The 19,035-nt window shown below is 38.1% G+C and overlaps 1 protein-coding gene across 4 annotated transcripts in view; it reads left to right on the top strand.

Annotated features, from left to right (window-relative positions):
* OFD1 (OFD1 centriole and centriolar satellite protein) overlaps window positions 1–19,035 on the top strand; it is a 52,180-nt gene that overhangs the window by 3,946 nt on the left and 29,199 nt on the right. For 3 of the 4 annotated variants that reach the window (XM_054007487.1, XM_054007477.1, XM_054007467.1), the window contains exons 3-14: window positions 116–316; window positions 954–1,022; window positions 1,111–1,141; window positions 2,563–2,670; window positions 4,376–4,512; window positions 8,088–8,261; window positions 10,371–10,477; window positions 11,824–11,943; window positions 13,304–13,377; window positions 13,729–13,820; window positions 13,962–14,151; window positions 15,274–15,404. In XM_054007487.1, coding sequence (XP_053863462.1) covers window positions 116–316; window positions 954–1,022; window positions 1,111–1,141; window positions 2,563–2,670; window positions 4,376–4,512; window positions 8,088–8,261; window positions 10,371–10,477; window positions 11,824–11,943; window positions 13,304–13,377; window positions 13,729–13,820; window positions 13,962–14,151; window positions 15,274–15,404 — 1,434 coding nt within the window. The remainder of the gene's footprint in view (window positions 1–115; window positions 317–953; window positions 1,023–1,110; window positions 1,142–2,562; window positions 2,671–4,375; window positions 4,513–8,087; window positions 8,262–10,370; window positions 10,478–11,823; window positions 11,944–13,303; window positions 13,378–13,728; window positions 13,821–13,961; window positions 14,152–15,273; window positions 15,405–19,035) is intronic. The other variant, XM_054007498.1, reaches the window with a different exon arrangement.

The raw sequence follows: 19,035 nt of genomic DNA, 5'->3' as shown, positions 1-19,035 counted from the left end.
TTTTTGTTTCTTTACATCAGACTTTTAAATTTAATATGTTGAATCTGTATGGCTTCAGGAAAGCAAAAAATTCCAGAGTTTTCTCTTTCTGTTGTTGAATTTCTGTTTTCACCAGACGCAGCTCCGAAACCAGCTAATCCATGAACTGATGCATCCAATTTTAAGTGGAGAACTTCAGCCACAACCAGTGTCCAGTGAAGGCAGTTCATTGTTAATTGGAGCTTCCAACAGCCTGGTGGCAGATCACCTGCGCAGTTGTGGCTATGAATATTCACTTTCTGTTTTCTATCCAGAAAGTGGATTAGAAAAGGAGAAGGTGAGCTCTATAATTTACTATGCAAGGGATGTGAAAGATGATATTCATATAGGACTTTGCAATTGTTAACTGATCCTTCCAATATAATTTTAAAAATCCTCTGTGCAAAGGAAGAGCCAAAGGTTCACCTAGTAGTTTCAAGGCTTGCGAGATCCATATTCGTTTGAAACTTCTAGTCCAAATTATAGCTGTTAAGTACCCAGATAAAGCGGTTCCACACTCAGAATACTTGGTCTGTAGTGTCATTGACACTACAAGTGTTGTATAGATGGTGAGTGTTCTGCAACTTTGTATTCTAAAAGGTAGCCTTGATTCAAACAGATAATTGGGATATAGTCTTTTACATTGACAAGTCTGATGAGACAGAGTCTTTCTTCCTTCATTGGAATGCTCTTGAGCTGTGGAAGGGCATTCTCTCAAGAGATATCCCTGACTGCCAGTTAGCTCACATATAGGAGCCAGACAGCCTTAGCCCTGTTCCACAACTGGTCTTTGTGTGATAAAGTGGTGGATCAAATCTGTCTCAAGTGTAGCACATCCAAGGTGGATCTCTTTACCACAGCAGAGAAAAACAGGTTAATTACTTGTAATGGTCTTAAAATTTTGATTATTTTTTTTGCCTTTCTTTTTTAAAAAGGTGTTTACTATGCAAGATCTTCTGCAGCTAATTAGGATCCACCCAAAATCCAGTCTTTACAAGTCATTGGTAATGATTTTGATTCGGTAACTCTTACTTCAATTATAATTTATGATTGAATACACAGAATAATAATCTTATCTTTTTCTCCATACAGACTTCAGGAGCTCAAAAAGAGAACAAAAAAGGTATGACATTATATTTACATATTAGGCATATAATGAGTCATCCACTTCCCCTAAAATTTCCCCTTTTCCTTGATAGCTTAGTTTATAATATCATATGAGCAATAGAAGCTCACTTTGTTTTATTGTACGTAGATACTGAATACATTTGATTAAATGTTTGATTCTTAAAAAGTATTTATGATTATTTAGTTTAGTGACTCTTATGCTTCTATTGGGGTTTTCCCAATTTGTGGCATGTATGAAATGTTAAACCTCAACTCCAAGCAAAAAAATTAAAAATTCCAGTATTATAAATAAAAAAATTAAAACCTTAAATCCTGATGAATGTAAAACTTCCAAAGACCATCTTGGGAATTTAGATGTTCTGCATTATTTTCTATTCAATTGCATTCATATACTGTGTACGGGCCAGCACTAGTGTTCCCTCTAATTTTTTACGTCCATGTGCTGAATGAATTTTGTTATGTGCACCAATATGGAGGTGGTGTGTGGCGTGGCTGGGGATGAGGGGTTCGGGGTGCAGGAGGGGGCTCAGAGCTGGGGCAGAGGGTTGGAGTGCGGGAGGGTGAGGGCTCTGAGATGGGGCCGAGGATGAGGGGTTTGGGGTGCAGGCTGCCCCAGGGCTGTGTTGGGGAAAGAAGACTCCCCCGTCCTCTCTTGCCACAGGAGCTCGGGGCTGGGTGAGAGGTGCCTCTCCCCAGCTGCAGCAGCTCCGGCTGGGCTGGGGGAGAGGCGCCTCGCCATAGTCATGGCAGCTCCAGCGGGGCTAGGCTAGGCTGGGCAGCTCCAGTGGGACTAGGCTAGGGAGAGGGTTGCCTCTCCCCTGCTGCGGCAGCTCCAGCGGGGCTGGACCAGGCCCAGGGAGAGGCGCCTCTCCCTGGCTGCAGGAGCTCTGGCGAGGCTGGGCTGGGGGAGGGGCGCCTCTCCCCACCTGCGTCGCCCTTGATCGCTTGCTGCGCAGCCGCACAGCTTGGAGGGAACTTAGGCTTGCACCAAGATAAACTTTCATTTTATTTGCCTGTGGCTTAGATAGGGCACAATTTTCACATCTGGTCCCAACGTTAGGCTTCTAAATCTGTATTTAGACACCTAAAAAAAAAGTGGCTTGATTTTCAGAAACACCAAACACCTGCAGCTCTTGTTGATTTCAGGTATTGGTGATGATTGTAATCTGCTCCCTCAATGAGTTTGATGGTAAAAGTAGCAGAAATGGTCTAGGTATGCTGATTATGGGAGATCGAGCATGCTTGCTATTAATATACTTGTTAGAATTTTTACATTGATTTTATTGAATGATTTCTTGTGTTCTTTGGCAATAATTTCATCCCCTCACTGTTTAGGTTTTTTTTTTGAGTTACCTCTGCCTTCAAATTTCAGTTTGTTGTGGAAGAGAAAAGTAACTAACATACTGTATCTCTAAGGTTTTCTTATACAGATGTTAATGGAGCTGACAGAACATCACCTATGTAAGGAAAGTCGCAACACAGAAACTCAGACAATCTCAATACCTCCTTACAGAGAATCTCTTGGTAAATGGAGCTTTTTCCTCAGCTAGCTCAGTACTGTATCCTTTCAGCACTTGCCCATGCCTGATTGCATCCCTCTCTGGTATTCTAAAATAAGGCAGGGAAAGTGTAAGACAAAAGTTTTGCTGTGATTTGGGTCTTCAGTTCAAATAGTTTCTTATGTATTCAGCTGATACAAAAACAAATCCATACTTCCATCCTAGATGTATTATTTTTAGTATTATACACCTCAAAGAGCAGATGCCTAAATAATTTTTAGTTTAAGGAAATTTATTATTAGAGTTATTTAGGAGTTTTAAATTTTCTGTGTGCGTGTGTGTGTGTGTTTTGTTGTTTTTTGGGGGGGGGGGGAGGCAGGTGGAAAATACCAGTTAATTGAAAATGAAACTCTTTGCAGGAACGTATCATTTTTTTAAGGAAACTTTCCTGAGATCCAGGATGAAACATCTGGTGAAAATGAGAGACCCAACTCCTGCACCTCAGAATAGTCAATAGCTCAGTAATAAGGGCACTCACCCTTGCACCCCAAACCCCTCATCCTCGGCCCCATTTCAAAGCCCTCACCCTCCCGCATTCCAACCCTCTGCCCCAGCTCTGAGCCCCCTCCTGCACCCCGAACCCCTCATCCACAGCCCCGCCACACACCACCTCCATATTGGTGCACATAACAAAATTCATTCAGTCCCTACATCTCCGACAACCCATGTGAGTGCCCTAACCACTGGGCCATTTGCTATTCTGATGTATGTATATCTTTCTCTTGTTTCTTCATGAAAAAAAATCTAAAAATCTCTAAAGTTTTGCCCTGATGCAGAACAAGAACATTTTTTGAGATCTTGAAAATTTTTGTTGGATAAGCAAATTGTTTTTGCCCAGCTCTAATTATAATATAATTTATTAATTGTTTCCAGTGCCAAAAATCATAGCATAAGACAGAAATTGAACATACTGGTAATTGCAGTACTAAAAACCATCTAGTAGATTTATTCATTGGAATGCGTTGTTACTGAAGTTAGTTATACAATATAATTTACAGGCACCTGTTCTTTGAAATCAGAGCTTCGTGTCTGTATTAGTAGCTGATGAGATTCCATCTCCGGGGGTAATATGCAGCAGTTGTGGGGCAGGAAGGTGCCATCTGGTTTCAGGCTCCTTTATCTCCTCTTGCCCAATTCTCCTCAGGCACTCACTTTACTTGGGAGAACAATGAGAGAGGTTGGCTACAATCCTAACCAGTTATCCTGATTGCTTTATTTAAAGATCACCTCCAACTTTTTGCACATAAACAATTACACCTCTACCCCGATATAACGCTGTCCTTGGGAGCCAAAAAATCTTACCGCGTTATAGGTGAAACCGCGTTATATTGAACTTGCTTTGATCCGCTGGAGCGCGCAGCCCCGCCCCCCCGGAGCTCTGATTTACCGCGTTATATCGGGTCGTGTTATATCCGTGTAGAGGTGTAGTTGGACCACGTGCCATATTGTAAAGTACCTAGGTGGCTTGTTTCCAACCATGTTGTTGTATGTCCACACTTTTCAGGTCTTAAGTGACCATTTCTTTTCACTGCTTCCTTGGTAGCTTCTCAGTAGAAGCTAGGCATGGATAGTTAAAACCTACAAGGACCCCTAAAATCTTGGGTAGGAGCAACAGCGTTACTAAATGTAATATTTCTGTGTGATGGTACATTGCATTATTCTTTATATAGTTGAAAAACTTCAACTGATTGATGAACAGTTTGCAGACATTTATTCCCAACATCAGAAATTTGAGTCTTTAGAAGTGAAACTCATTGAATATCGAAAAGAAATAGAGGACCAACTTCAAGCAGAAATGTCTGAAAAGGTATAACCCAGAAATAAATCCTCATGGAAATGAGGGATGGGGAAGTGTTCATTTTATTTTGCAAATTTGTAATGCTTCTAATAATTTTGAATCAGAAATGAGTCATGCCAATCTATTATATGTGCAAAAACTACATGTTCTCTGTAGGAGGTAAAAGTTGGGAAACTGAGTCATAAATCCGCCCAATTTAGGCTTAGTCAATTTTTCCCTTTATTTATACAATTTCAGACAGAATCGTTGTCATATATAGATCCAGACCTACATTTGTGTCAGACAAATAACAGAGAACACAGAATTGGTAAATGGGCCGAAGGGACCACATTCTGGGCCATCTTCTATGATAGTCGTCGCCTCTCTGACCCCTTTTTCTGGTTCTTCAGTCCCATTCTTCAGTTTCTGGTCTGGTGTTTCTCCAGTTAGTGAACATGGGCCCGTAGGTCTTTTATACATTTCTACATTGCAGATTACTTAATCTTCATCCAGTCAGCTTTTAGCACATCAACCTTTTGGATTTTAAGTAACCCATACATTACGCATGCACAAGATTCAGTTACCCAACTTCTGTATTTTTCCCCGCTGGTTTTGCAGTTGCTGGTTTTGCAGTTTCTGTTTTTGTGTCACCCTGCCCTGAGTCTTCCTAGGAAAAGTTTTTTTTTTTTTTAATTTATCATTACATGTTTGTGTCTCGTTTACTTACTACTTCCAACACCACGTGTTACCTTTGTTAGCAATAACATGTTAAAGAGATCAGCAATTTTGTGTAAAAGAAGAATTGGCAAAAGCACACTCATACCACCAAAGCCTTGGCCTAAGTGTTACCTCATCTGCACTCATTCACTATACATAGCTACATTTTGAAAGATTTATAATTATCAAAGCTCTTATTCTTACTATTAACGAGCCTTCTTTTTATATTTCAGTGTTATAAGTCAACATGTTTTTCTGTGCTACCCTTAATCTATTAGAAAAGGAAGTATAAGTTATGGGAAACATGATGATTCTTTAATGTCAGCATTTCTTATATTTTTTAAACATGTATTTTCATTCTAAGTCCAGTTTTGTTTGTGAATGATTACAAAGAAACTTCATTAGAAATTTTTCTATGAATACATTTTTGTGGGGGCAGTCTTAATTTTAGGGCTTTTGTTGTTTAGTTGCTTTTAATTGTATCCTAACATTCTCTTCTCTCAGCATTTTAGATATGGGGGCTGCAAATGAAATAAATTGCATGAGAGACTCAGAAAATATCTCACCAAAATACATAGCAAAAGCCTCCAAAACAGCACTGCCTTTTCTTGGAGAATAGAAAAATCATAAAATGTGAAAAATATTGTGGATCCCATGATTTTAGGATCTCTTGCAGTTTTTGTCTGCAGTCTACAATATTTTGCAAATTTTAAGATTGTATTAAAAATAAACTGAATTGATATAATCTAAACAATAACAGCAATAATAGGCAATTCACCATTCTCTGTTCCTATGAGCCTCACTGAAGTTCAAGCTTCAAAGCATAATTGGGACCTAAATGCAATCTTTATTAAACACTGTCCCCTTTTTCTTAAAAACAAGAAAATTCAACGCAAAAAAGTCACATAAAATAAATATTTCAAGTATTAGGAAAAGTTTTAAGCTTCTTACCACAATATTGATTTGGAAACAATTACCATACTGTAGATATTATGGTACACATTTAATAAGAAAAACAGAAATGGAAAATATTACATGTGTGGAGCATGGTCAAGTTAATGTTGCAACCCTGATGTTGTGTTAAGATAGGGTCCTCTGTGAAATATTACAAAAGGACTGGGACTTCATTAGGTTGTGCTAAAACTATGTGCCCGCTGAACAGGCTCAGATTTTAATCAGAATTTAAACTTCCCCCTTTCCTTTATAAAGTCACTTCTTTTGCTAAACACTATATGCAAAGTATCAACTTTCAAAGTTCAGCCATATCTTAATGTCATGGTGAAATAAAAAGGCAGTCGGAATAAATAATAATTCATTTTTGTTTTTTATGTTATAACCCAAAAACACCTAATTTTATATAATTAGGTAATTAATAATGAGGTAATATAATTACCTCAAGTTTAACAAAAAATCCCTTTGGACAACATGTCTGCAACAGATCCTTGAGAGCTGCTGTTAGACACAGGGATACAATATAAGCAAACTTCTTATATCATCTTTCTTTAGGGAGGTAAATAGATCAAAACTTCCTTGTTTACATCAGCTGAGTTAGTGGTAGCACTAGTGGGGATTTTTTGTGTATAATTCCCCAATATAGACATGATTTTACTGTCATTAAAGGCTTGGGCAAGTTTTTGTGTAGAAACGTTTGCATTGGTTTAGTTAAATTGGTGCAACCCTTTGTGTGGACAATCATAAATCAGTTTAGAAATGGCTTATAGCAATTTAGTTTAAATTGATTCCTTAAAGTGTAAATTAAACCAATATAAGCCATTTATAAACAATTTTAAGTGTCTCCACACTTGGGGTTGCATGTGGTTTAACTAACTCAGTACAAGTTTGTGCATAGGCCCTAATTCCCTGGTCGGAGGTCTCAGGCTATGCTTTCTTCTTATCTAACTTCTGTCTTCCCTCTGTTTTCACATTTTCCCTATTCTCTTTCATTTAGTACTCCCATTCATTCTCTCACACTTGCACTCTCTCATCCATTTTCTCTCTCATTTTCTCTTATGCATCCTTACAATCCCATTTATGTTCTTTCCCTCCCACTCGTATATGTACACTCTCTCACTTTCTCTTCCCTAGGCAGAAATGGTCCCTCTTTCTCATACACACTCAAACAGACTCCTAAGTTTGTATTCACACAGTTTTCCAATAGTGCTCAGAATTCCCTGGCTGAGGACGACTCCTCTTTCTCTGGCCCACATCTGCTCCATGTCCAAAAGACTGACTTCCAGTGGGCATTAGCAGTTCAAGGCAGGCCTGCTTCTGCCTTTGGCCCCACCACCAGGCAAACATGGTTCTTTGGGAATGGGGCGAGAATGGAGACCCAGTCAGAAGAAGAATTAGGGAATGTGGTGTTCTTTATTTGCCAGTCACGGAACGTCAGGTTGGAGAGTGGGATATTTAATTAGCTGCCTTACCTCATCTCTTGCTCTGTTCCCAACTGTTTCCTTCTGCATGTACAGGAGTGAGTAAAAAAATGACACAACTTAAGCACAGAGAGCAGTGGTAACCCCTTTAGTGTAATGCTCTATATCTAGCTTACTTATGCCTAAGGATGCTATTATCTATTTTGTAATCTGCTTTGAGATCCTAGATGGAAGGTGTAAATATGTAAGACATGTCAATCATATATCTTCAAAGGTACTTTTATCACAGAGAAGTTTACATACATAGACTACAAAGATTAACACATTTAATTAGACATTTCTGTATAGTTTCTCAAAGGGAATTCAGTATGCTACAGTGATCAACAGTGTAAACAAGCGATTTGCAAATAAATGCATATGTCTGAACATCAAATTTAACCTGGAAGAGTGGATTTTGTTTCTTTTTTTGTGATCAAGTGAGGAATATTTACTTTGTTCTTCTCTTACATGTAACAGTTACAACATTTCAAAGAGGTTGAAATAGCAAAGATCAGAATAGAAGAGAAAGCACAATGCCAGAAAGAAGTTTCTGATTTGCGTCGAGAGTTTGAAAGGACAAACCAAGCCAAGTCTGAGGCTCTGATTGCTCGTGAAAAGAATGCTATTGAAAGACTTCAAAAACAACAGGAGGTAATGTTTAAAAATAATAATTGGATCCAGTGCTAAGTGGTTCAGTTAGTTAATGAAATTGCCCTTTGATCTTTGAAGGAACTACATTCAGATCCTACTGCATCATAAGTGAAAAAGAGTTCAATAGTTCTTTCTTAGTCCCACATCAGGAAAGCACCACACAGATTGGCATGTTTAGTGATTTCAGGTTCTCAGTGACAATGGTGATGAGTATGGTATAAATATGTAAATAGATTGGAGTAGCAGCAGTGCTGCAGAAGAAGACTGAAATATAATATAGATATTGTTACATGTATGAATCCCTATTCTCCTTTCAGAGTATTCAGGATTTTTTTAATGGCAGTCCTAGATGGCTACTTTATAGGTTTTTCTTTTCTTTTTATTATGGATGTTGTGATTTTTTGTTTTGCTTATTGTAGTTTTCTTTTTAGAAGTTGAAATAGAAAAAAATATAAATAAACTAGAACACAATATTCATGGTGTGGACATACCATTCATGTATATAATTACATTATAATCTATTCGGTATTTGTTATCCTTTTTAATATAACCCAAGGTGCTGTTTGTATTTTTGACCACTGTCATGCAGTGATCAGATGTGTGAATCCATGACTTCTAGGTCTTTTTCCAGAGTGGTAATTTAATCCGCTGTTAATTTAGAATCCAAAAATGTGTATGGGTGGTTCAGATTGTTCTTCCCAATGTTTATTACTTTTCTCTTGATTACAAAGAATTTTGCCTGCCACCGTGCTGTCTTGGATCTGCTCTGTTCTTTACTAAACAAAATAATTGTGGGTGCTATTGTCAGCTTTTGATCTTTGAGACCAAGTACATACTTCATTTACTTGCTGGTTGTCCCAGCAAAAAGACCAGCAGCTCCACTGAGCTAAATGGTTGTGTATTGCAGATAAAAGATCACGTAGATCTTTTTAGTAGAAGAATGTAATTTCAGGAAAAGCGTCGGAAATGAAATTCCTCTAGTTATCCAAAACACAGGAACAGGAGACAGTGGCTGTTCCAACTCTTCCGACACTTGTATAATGCACCTGATTTGCAAATTTGATGGGACCACCTTTGGGATAAAAAGGTCATTCAGTCTTCATGCTCTTAGCCTTTCTGCAGAGGCACATAATTTGTTTCTTTTTAAAGCTAAGAACTACAGAGAGGTTTTTTTATTAGTAAGAATAGGGCTGTAGATGTGACATCTGGTATTGCCATTATGATCATAGGGAAGATTCTTTTAGAAGGTATTGTTTGGTTTGGATAGTCTAGAATGTAGAATTGGAGGTAGCTGCTAATGGAACCAGTATTTTGAAGAAAGTTTAGTTTTAAAGCAAGAATACAGAGTGCATTTTCTCTGTTACTACATTTATCAGGGTTTTTTAAAGTTTCTTATATATATATATATATATATATATATATATATATATATATATATATATATATTTTGTATGCAGTGTTGGTCCCAGCATATGAGCGAGACAAGGTGAATGAGGTAATATCTTTTATTGGACAAATGCTTTGTATAAGCTTGAAAGCTTCTCTTTCTCAAGAACAGAAGTTGGTCTAATAAAAGATATTACCTCACCTACCTTGTCTCTTTAATTCTTTTTTGTTAATCTAGTTAAGATAGGGGCAAAACCACGTTTACCTATACTTGCTTTTTCTCTTGCAGTTTTGGTATATTCTAAAGTTTGTATTTCTGTGTGGTAACTCTGTACGTGTTATAAATAAATCTTTTTGTTTTGTTTTGTGACTTTTGAATCTGTGCAGCATTCTAAAAGATAAGTTACTTGATAGCAAGTAATAACTTTCAAGTGTGTTAACCTTAAATAAAGTAGAATAAAGGAAGCAGCCCCTGGTGACTTAGCCCCTGGTTAGTGCAAATCAGTTGTTACTAGCAGCAAGCTATGCAAATATTTGTCAGGATCAAACCAGTTCCTGGAGTGAGGTCTGTAGCATTTATGTTTCTAATTTTTATACCATTGGTGTCTTGTTATGTCTTGCTGCTGTTGCCATTCTGTATGAATTCACTGGAAATTATTTTAATTTAAATCTCAATTTTTTGTGTAAAAATAAAATGAATAGAAGTAATATTTTCTGTTGTAGATTGAAGCAAAGGAGGTTTATACACAAAGACAAAGTCTGCTGAAAGATATTGAAATGATAAGAACCAGAGAGGCAGAACTGAAGCAAAGAATTGAAGGTTTTGAACTGTGAGTCACTCTAGGTCAGGGATCTCAAACTCAAATCACCACTAGGGGCACATGAGGACTAGTACATTGGCCCGAGGGCCGCATCACTGACACCTTTTCATATAAAGATACAAAAGCCCCCCTCCACCCCTCCCCGCCCCCACTCCACCTCATCCATGAGGCCCTACCTCTTCCCACCTCTTCCCCGCCCCCATTCCAACCCCTTCCCCAAAGTCCTTACCCCAACTCTGCCCACTCACTGCCTCTATTCCAACCCCTTCCCCAAATCCCCGCCCCTTCCTGTCTCTTCTCCGCCTCCTCCCCTGAGCGCACGGCTCCCTGCTCTCTCCCCCCCCCCCCCCCCCGAAAGTGCTAAGCGACGCCAAACAGGGAAGCACCTGGAGGTAGGCAGAGCAGTAGGGGTGTGGCGCGCTGGGGGGGTAGTGGGGGTGGGGGGGGGGGGAGCTTGGCGGCCGCAGGAAATAACTCCGTGAGCCGCGTGTTTGAGACCCCTGCTCTAAGTCATGCATTTACGTGTGGTGTTGCTTTGTTTGTAGAAAGCATGTCTCAAGATGTTGCAATTTTTATGAAATTGAAATTTGTTTTATTTATCTCTAAATATGTTATGCTACATTTGAGTAATATCATGCAGCTGCATCTAGCAGTAGGGGCGTCCTGTGCTAAGAGGCCTATTTTGTTCTTAGCAAAAGAGTCTGGCACTACTTCAGAGAGACTGAGGAACTGGACTTCTGCTTTGAAGTCATTAACTTAAAAAGCAGTATGTAATCCCAGCACCAACAAGGCAACTGTAGTGACAAATTTACATTTGTAATGTTGGTTTTGCCATGATACGTACTGGGAGTGCACATTTAATAAAATGTGTTTTTCTTCTGTAATTAAAAAAACCCAAACTAATTCTTGCCTGCTTTCCAATATTCTCTAATCTGTTAGCATCTTGTGTTTTTGTAGGCAAGAAAAAAGAAAGCTTTTTCCCCCCTAGCAAAAGTTACTTTCTTTTCTAGCCAGCAGAGGGTGCTGATAGAGTGGTGAGCTGAGCACCCTTTCTAAAACTGAGGAACTAAACAACATCCTTCCTGTAACACTTTCAGTTTTCAGCAGTTGGAAATCTGGTTGTTTTATACAGTTGATCAGTCTGTGTCTTTAACAGGTACAGCTTAGTATGTGTCACTTTTCATTTTTCTTAGAGAATGATGATGATAGATCTGATCAGAATTTTAAATTGCCCCAAGCTAACCCATCACACTTTTGACTTTCATAAATGTTGTGTGATTAAAAAAAACTTCCTGAAAACTCTGGCATGTCATAAATATAATTGCTCAGTGTCAGTATATTTCTCATTATATCAGTGCTCAGAAACTTCAAGAAGAAAAAAATAAAGCTGTTGATGATGCACTGCGACGTCGGGAGATAGCTGTGAAGAACATTGAGGAGACTTACGACCAAAAGCTTAAGAATGAACTACTGAAGTAATTTGTTCTTTTGTCTCTAATAAAGAATACATATTTCACATGAAAATAGAATGTTAAAAATGCCATGGGAATTACCAATGAGTACTGTAAAAAAGCAAGAATTGAATATATAACACTTAGCATTTTTATTTTAATCAGTTTGTGACTTACTTATCTTATAAAGTGTGATGAATAGATTTCATAACCAAAAGAGTTAAAACAATTATGCCTTCTAACAGGTAGAAAAAACCCACTATATGTAATGACGTGTCCCCTGAAAGAGAGTAGATTAGGAACAGAGGGCAGTTAGATGTATGTCACTGAGCAACCAACCTTAGGCAAACGTAATCTCCCTGTGCCTTGTTTTACTTATCTAGTAAATTGCTATTTAATACTAAAGTAACTAAATGCTAAACAGAGCACCTACCTCACAAATAGGGGTTAGTGGCTTCATTTGTTAATGTTTGTAGAGCTCTTTCAGATCTTAACAGGGACTATTTTAGTGGAGAGTGTTATTTTGTGTTACAGTAGTGTCCAAAATGTTTTAAGCACTATACAAACACACAGGAAAACTCCATCTCTGTCCTGAAGATATTTGTCTGTATCTACTTACTACAAAATTTATTTAGCTGTCTATCAATAGCTCTAGGATCCTGTCTGACAATTAAAATGTGGCATACAAAAATTAAAGTATGGAAGCTATTATTAGGTATTACAAAACGTAGAGGGAAAGAATAATTATAAATCCAAACATAAGAAAAAATAGACACATACAGCTAATGGAACTCAGATTAACCATTTTCTGTAACAGAAATTCGTTGACTTTGTATATAGAAGTTGGGAGACTTATGAGTAATTCAGTTTGGATTATAAAATCACATTTTTGACAAGTGTATAGTTTCAATTATAATATATAATATGTTGTAAAATATTTGAAAAATAATGAAGACTTAATGTGAATATTGACTGCATTCAGTACCATTAATCTTTGCTGAGTTCTGGGGATAAACTGCTCTTTTTTGTGTGGAAATCATAAAGTGAGCGATCAGAAAAGTGAGGATTTGTTTATTTCTATACTCTAATACTGCAATCACGATTAGGGCCTCAGTGACCTGGGCACTGTACAAACATACAGGAAGATAGGATAACTGCCTCAAAATACTTACAATTTAATTAGGGCCTGCTCCTAAAAAGTGTTGAGCACTCACAGCTTCCATGATTTTAGTGGGACTTGAGGGCACTCAGCATTCGTAGGTCAGGACTTTGATGAAGTTCCACTGTAATTAGCATATAGACAGTTTGATAGTTAGTTACAGCTGAGTCTGGGGACATTCAGAATTCTTTTGCTTTGGTGTTTAGTAATTTTTTTTCACCTTAGATATCAACTCGAGTTGAAGGAAGAATATATAGCCAGAACCACTAGGGTTACTGAAGATGAGAAAAAGAATAAAGGTAACTAATCTCTTTCAGAGATACTCAACAGCCATTGTTTATCTTTTAGCTTGTAATAAGAGGCAACAAAGCAGTATTTTTAAACAAATATAGTATATTAAGTTGGAGAAAGAGAGGATCATCTTTAGACTTCTAAGCTAGAGTGCTTTGGAAAAAATAGTATATAATCATGTAATTAAAGACTGTATCATGCATATGCACAAACGTGCCAAATTAAGGTTGCTCTGGCAACCTTAATTCTGGCTTTTCTTCACTTTTGAGTGTTTGACTTTGCAACCTTAATGTTCTTTTTATGTAGTTTTTGGTGTGAGATACACATTAACCTGCAGAAACTGTTTATGATCCTTACAGAGAAGTCTATACTGTTGCGTGAAGAGACCATTGCTGTTAATTCAAAGAAGGAAGAACTCAAACAAGTTGTATCACATGCAAAAGAACTTGAGGTAATTGTGAGCCTGAATTTAGAGACTACACTGTTTGATTAGTACATTTGAACTGTTTTGTGATACCTTTTCAGGAATAATATGCGGTACAAAGTGAGTTTCTTGAGAAATACCTTAAGAAGTTTGTGACGTGTTTTTTAGCTGGAGCTGGATTCAGTAAAGGCGCAGGTGTTATTGGTAAACAAACAGAATCAGTTGTTGACAGAAAAATTGAAAGAGATTGCGGACTATCCCTTGTTAAAGGAAGAGAAACTGGAGCTTCAAGTGCAAAATAAACTACTTAGACAACAACTGGAGGAGACTCGCAATGAAAACCTGCATTTCCGAGACAGTTAGTGTTAACATATTTTATAACTTTCCTTTCCTCATTTTACAGAAGGTTTAGTAATAGTTTTCCATTAAAATAAACACTTTATTTCATGATTGTTAAAAGGCTACTAAATTTAAGAATATATGAAATTAGCACATTGCTTTCAAAAACTGTTATAATACTTGGTTTTGCTCCTGCTTGTCCCTGTTTGTCTTTTCATTTATCTTTGTTTTTTCCAAAGTTCCTAGCATCACAAGTGTTGGGTGATGTTTTTTATTAGTGTTCCTGGACACTTCATGGAACAATGATTAAAAGCAGGCCAATTCTACTTTCTTTGTCTGTTTCCCCTCAGAGGACCACAAGTAGATTAAAATCTATAGTAGATTTTTATGTTTCACTTCCCAAAAGTTGGTCTTGTGGTTACAGCACTGGACTAGGAATTAGTAAATCTGGGTTTAATTCCCAGATCTCCCACTGACTTTCTGCGTGATCTCTGTCAAGTCACGTAATATCTTTGTCTCCTTTCCCCATCTCTAAAATGGGGACAATGATCATTCCTCTGTCTTGTCAAAGTTACATTGTAAGCACTTTTATGGAAATCTCTCACTGTTTGCACAATGGAACTCTGCATTCAGGTGCTACTAAAATACAAAAATACTAATTGTTAATAATATCCTCTCTCTCCTTTCATCTCCCATTTTTTTCAACCACAGCATTATTTAGTGTGGTTAGTAGAGGACAAAGGCTTCTGCAAATGACTGTTTTACAGCCCTGATCTCTGTAGAATAATAATCTATTGTCTTGTAATGCATCTGCATAACATGTTGTGTTTGAAGAGCACAGATGGGCAATACATTCAGGTTTAGATAAGACAGGAACAAGTTGATTCAGATAAATAACTTGCAGAGTAGAAAACTTTCTGCCCAGCTCATAATTGCCCCAGAGAGAGGGACACAAAGTTCAGTCTCTAGAAGAAACAGATACCCCAAAAAGTGTATACAAATGAAGTTTTACTATTTGAGACCTATTGTAGTCAGGAAAAATATTTCAGTTTTAAGTTTCCAGGGGGTGGTTATAAATAGTGAATGTGCATTTTTAAGTATCTTATAAAATATCTCCTGATATTGTTCTTTTATATGAAAGAGTTAACTCAACCATCAGCTGAACATGTAGCCTGCCAGGCAGAATTGAGGCGAGTTGAACATGCTAAAAAGCTGGAACAGGATGAGTTTGAAACCCATAAACAACTTCTGGAAAAGCAACTGCAAAGTGAGGTAAATTCTTCTATTTTCATCTAAATAGACTTTTTCCTGTCATTTTGTAAACACTTACACCTGTCCATTGCAGACCCTTTTAAAAGTAGGTGTTGGGCTCCTTTTTTCCATTTTTTCTTTAAAAAAAAAAAAAAAAATCAACCAAACAAACCTGTGTTAAACCTAAATTTTTTCAGTACTAATTTACTATAGATCAGTACAGCTGATGAAACTGGGGGAAAAAAATACAAATTTTGCTAGATCTGGAAAGCACTTGATCATTTTCATCAAAAGAAAATTATCTGTGCCAGTAGAAATAGAAAAATGTTGCAGCCAACAAAGTGGAAATCTTTACTAAACCTTGTCCTAAGGGATAAGGAGGAACTGATCACAGAATGAAAAATTAATGTTGGCTTAGGTACAAATGATCATGATTTGATCATATTTATAATGTGCAAGCAGAATAAAGTCCAGACCAGTAGTATGTACGTGTGGTGCTTATAATAGGGCCAATTTCACAAAGCTGAAAACAGTTATGAGCCAAATCAGCCATGAGGAAGATTTTCATCAGAAAAATGTGAATGATAGTTGGGAATCATTTAAGAAAACCTTAATAGATGCCCCAAAACCCACAATGGAGGAAGAAGGCCAGATTAGTTAACAATCTACTGGTTTAGAGGTGAATTGAAGGCAGCTGTAAAAAGTGTGTGTGTGTGTAAAACAAATGGAAGAAAAGGAAAGTTGATAGTAATGAATATAATTCAGAAGTTAAGAATTGTAGAAAATTATTGAGGAAAACCAAGGGACATAAGGAGAAATCTGTGGCCTGCAGAGTTAAGGACAATAAAAAGGAGTTTTTTTTAAATATATTACGAACAAAAATAATCCTGACAGTGGTATTGGTTTTGTTACTAGATGGAAATGGTACAGTTATCAATAATAATCTAAAAAAGGCATAGTGGTCAATAAATATTTCTGTTCTGTTTGGGGTTAAAACTGGGATATAATCTTATACGGTGATGCTAACACTTGTCCATTCCACTAGTATCTGGGGAAGGTGTTAAACAGAAGCTACTAAAGTCAGAAATTTTTACATCAGTAGTTCCAGATAATTTGCATCCCACAGTTTTAAAAGAGCTGGCTGCTTACCTTGCTGGACCATTAATGTTGATTTTCAATATTTCTTAGAGCACTGGGGAAGTCCCAGAAGACTGGAAGAATGCTAATGTAATGGCAATATTTAAAAAGGGTAAACAGGATGATCCGGATATTTATAGGCCTGTCAGTCTAACATTGATGCCAGTTGGTCCAGATAATGCAGTGTCTGATATCAGACTCAATTAATAAAGAATTAAAGTAGCGTAATGTAGTTAATGCAAATCAATGTGGGCTTATGGAAAACAAATCCTGTTAAACTAACTTGATATCTTTTTTTGATGATGTTACAGGTTTGGTAGATAAAGGTAATAGTGTTGACCTTAAACTTCTGTAAGGTGTTTGACTTTGTATCACATGATGTTTTGATTAAAAAACTAGAACTAAATATTTACTCCATTTAACATGGAACTCATTAAATGGATTAAAAACTGGCTAACTAATAGATCTCAAAATGTGATTGTAAATGGGTAATCGTTATCAAGGGTGTGTGTTTCCACTCGGGTCCCAAGAAGATCGGTTCTTGGGTCCTGTGCTATTTAACATTTTTACAATGATCTGGAAGTAAACAAAATCGTCACTGGTAAAGTTTGCAGTGTTGTTTAAGTGTTGAAGGCTGGAACATTGTTGCTGTGGTAACACTGTTCAGGCTGCTAAGCTGTAGCAGTTGCTCAGTGCTTCTGTTCTTGGCGCTACAGTGTTATCAGCACTAGCAGATAGTGCAGCCTGCTAATTCAGCAGACCTCTATGTTACTCATAAATAGTGCCCTACCAAATTCACGGTCCATTTTGGTCAATTTCACGATCATAGGATCTTAATAGTAAATTTCATGATTTCAACTATTTAAATCTGAAATTTCACGGTATTATAATTGTAGGGGTCCTGACCCATAAAGGAGTTGGGGGGGTCGCAAGGTTATTGTAGGCAGGGGTTGCAGTACTTCTACCCTTATTTCTGCACTGCTGATGGCGGTGGCGCTGCCTTCAGAGCTGGGCAGCTGGAGAGCGGCCACCAGCAGCAGCGCAGAAGTGAGGATGGCATGGTATGGTATTGCCACCCTTACTTCTGTGCTGCTGCCTGCAAAGCTGGGCCCTCAGTCAGCAGCCGCCACTCTTCTGCACTGCTGCCTTCAGAGCTGGGCACCTGAAGTAAGGTGGCATGGTATGGTATTGCCACCCTTACTTCTACGCTGTGGCTGGCGGGGCACTGCCTTCAGAGCTGGGTGCCCAGCTAACAGATCTGAAGGCAGCGCAGAAGTAAGGGTGGCAATACTGCGACTCCCCCCCCGCCCCCAAATAACCTTGTTACCCCCCTGCAACTCCCTTTTGGGTCAGGACCCCCAATTTGAGAAATGCTGGTCTCCCCTGTGAAATCTATATAGTATAGGGTAAAAGCACAGAAAAGACCAGATTTCACAGGGGGAAGATCAAATTTCATGATCTGTGATGCGTTTTTCATGGCCGTGAATTTGGTAGGGCCTTACTCCTAAAGACCACAGGCATAGTTTGGTGGCAAAGGCACTCAGCCAGGTTTATTGCCTTCCAGGCTCAGTACTAGTGCCCTGGCTCTGTGATTACAGGTACACTAACACATGAGTGTCAAGTTGCAAGGGGAAGTTCAGTCAGCAGCAGGAATTTTTGCTGTCCCCTCGGCCACACAAAACGTTATGGCGAGTTACACCAACATTTATAGACTAAGAAAAACAATGTACGAATAACCTTACGTTGTTCATGCCATCTGTTTGTTGCCTCCCCTTGTACCTTGCTCCAGATGTCTTGGGCAACACATCCCTATTCATCACTTCTGCCAAACCTTCTTACTTGTGCTAATTAGGATGTACCTATGCTAATCTTTTGGAATGTGTTCATATACATATGCAGTGCCTGATACTACTTAGGAAGTGCCTGTATTTTAGCAACGCTAGACTGTAGCCCACACTTACAAAATGGGAGACTCTATTCTAGGAAACAGTGAGTCTGAAAAAGAATTGGGTATCATGGTGGATAATCAGCTGAACATGAGCTCCCAGTGCAATGCTGTGGCCAAAAGACACAGTGTAATTCTGGGAGGCATAATCAGGAGAATTGAGTAGGAGTAGAGAGGGTATTTGGCACTGGTGTGACCACTGCTGGAATACTGTGTCCAGTTCTGGCGCCCACACTTCAAGAAGGGTGTTGATAAATTGGAGAGGGTTCAGAGAAGAGCTTTGAGAATGATTAAAGGATTAAAAACATGCCTTATAGTAATAGACTCAAAGAGCACAATCTATTTAGCTTAACAAAGAGATAGTTAAGGAGTGACTTGATTATAGTCTATAAGTATCTACCTAGGGAATAAATATTTGATAATGGTCTCTTCAGTCTATTAGAGAAAGGTATAAGATGATCCAGTGGCTAGAAGTTGAAGCTAGACAAGTTCAGACTGGAAATAAGACATGCATTTTTGACAGTGAAGGGTGATTAATCTTTGGAACAATTTACCAAGGGTTGTGGTGGA

This window comes from Malaclemys terrapin, chromosome 1, assembly GCF_027887155.1.
Source record: "Malaclemys terrapin pileata isolate rMalTer1 chromosome 1, rMalTer1.hap1, whole genome shotgun sequence".
In the NCBI taxonomy this organism is placed as follows: domain Eukaryota; kingdom Metazoa; phylum Chordata; order Testudines; family Emydidae; genus Malaclemys; species Malaclemys terrapin.
This window is presented reverse-complemented; position numbering and strand designations above follow the sequence as displayed.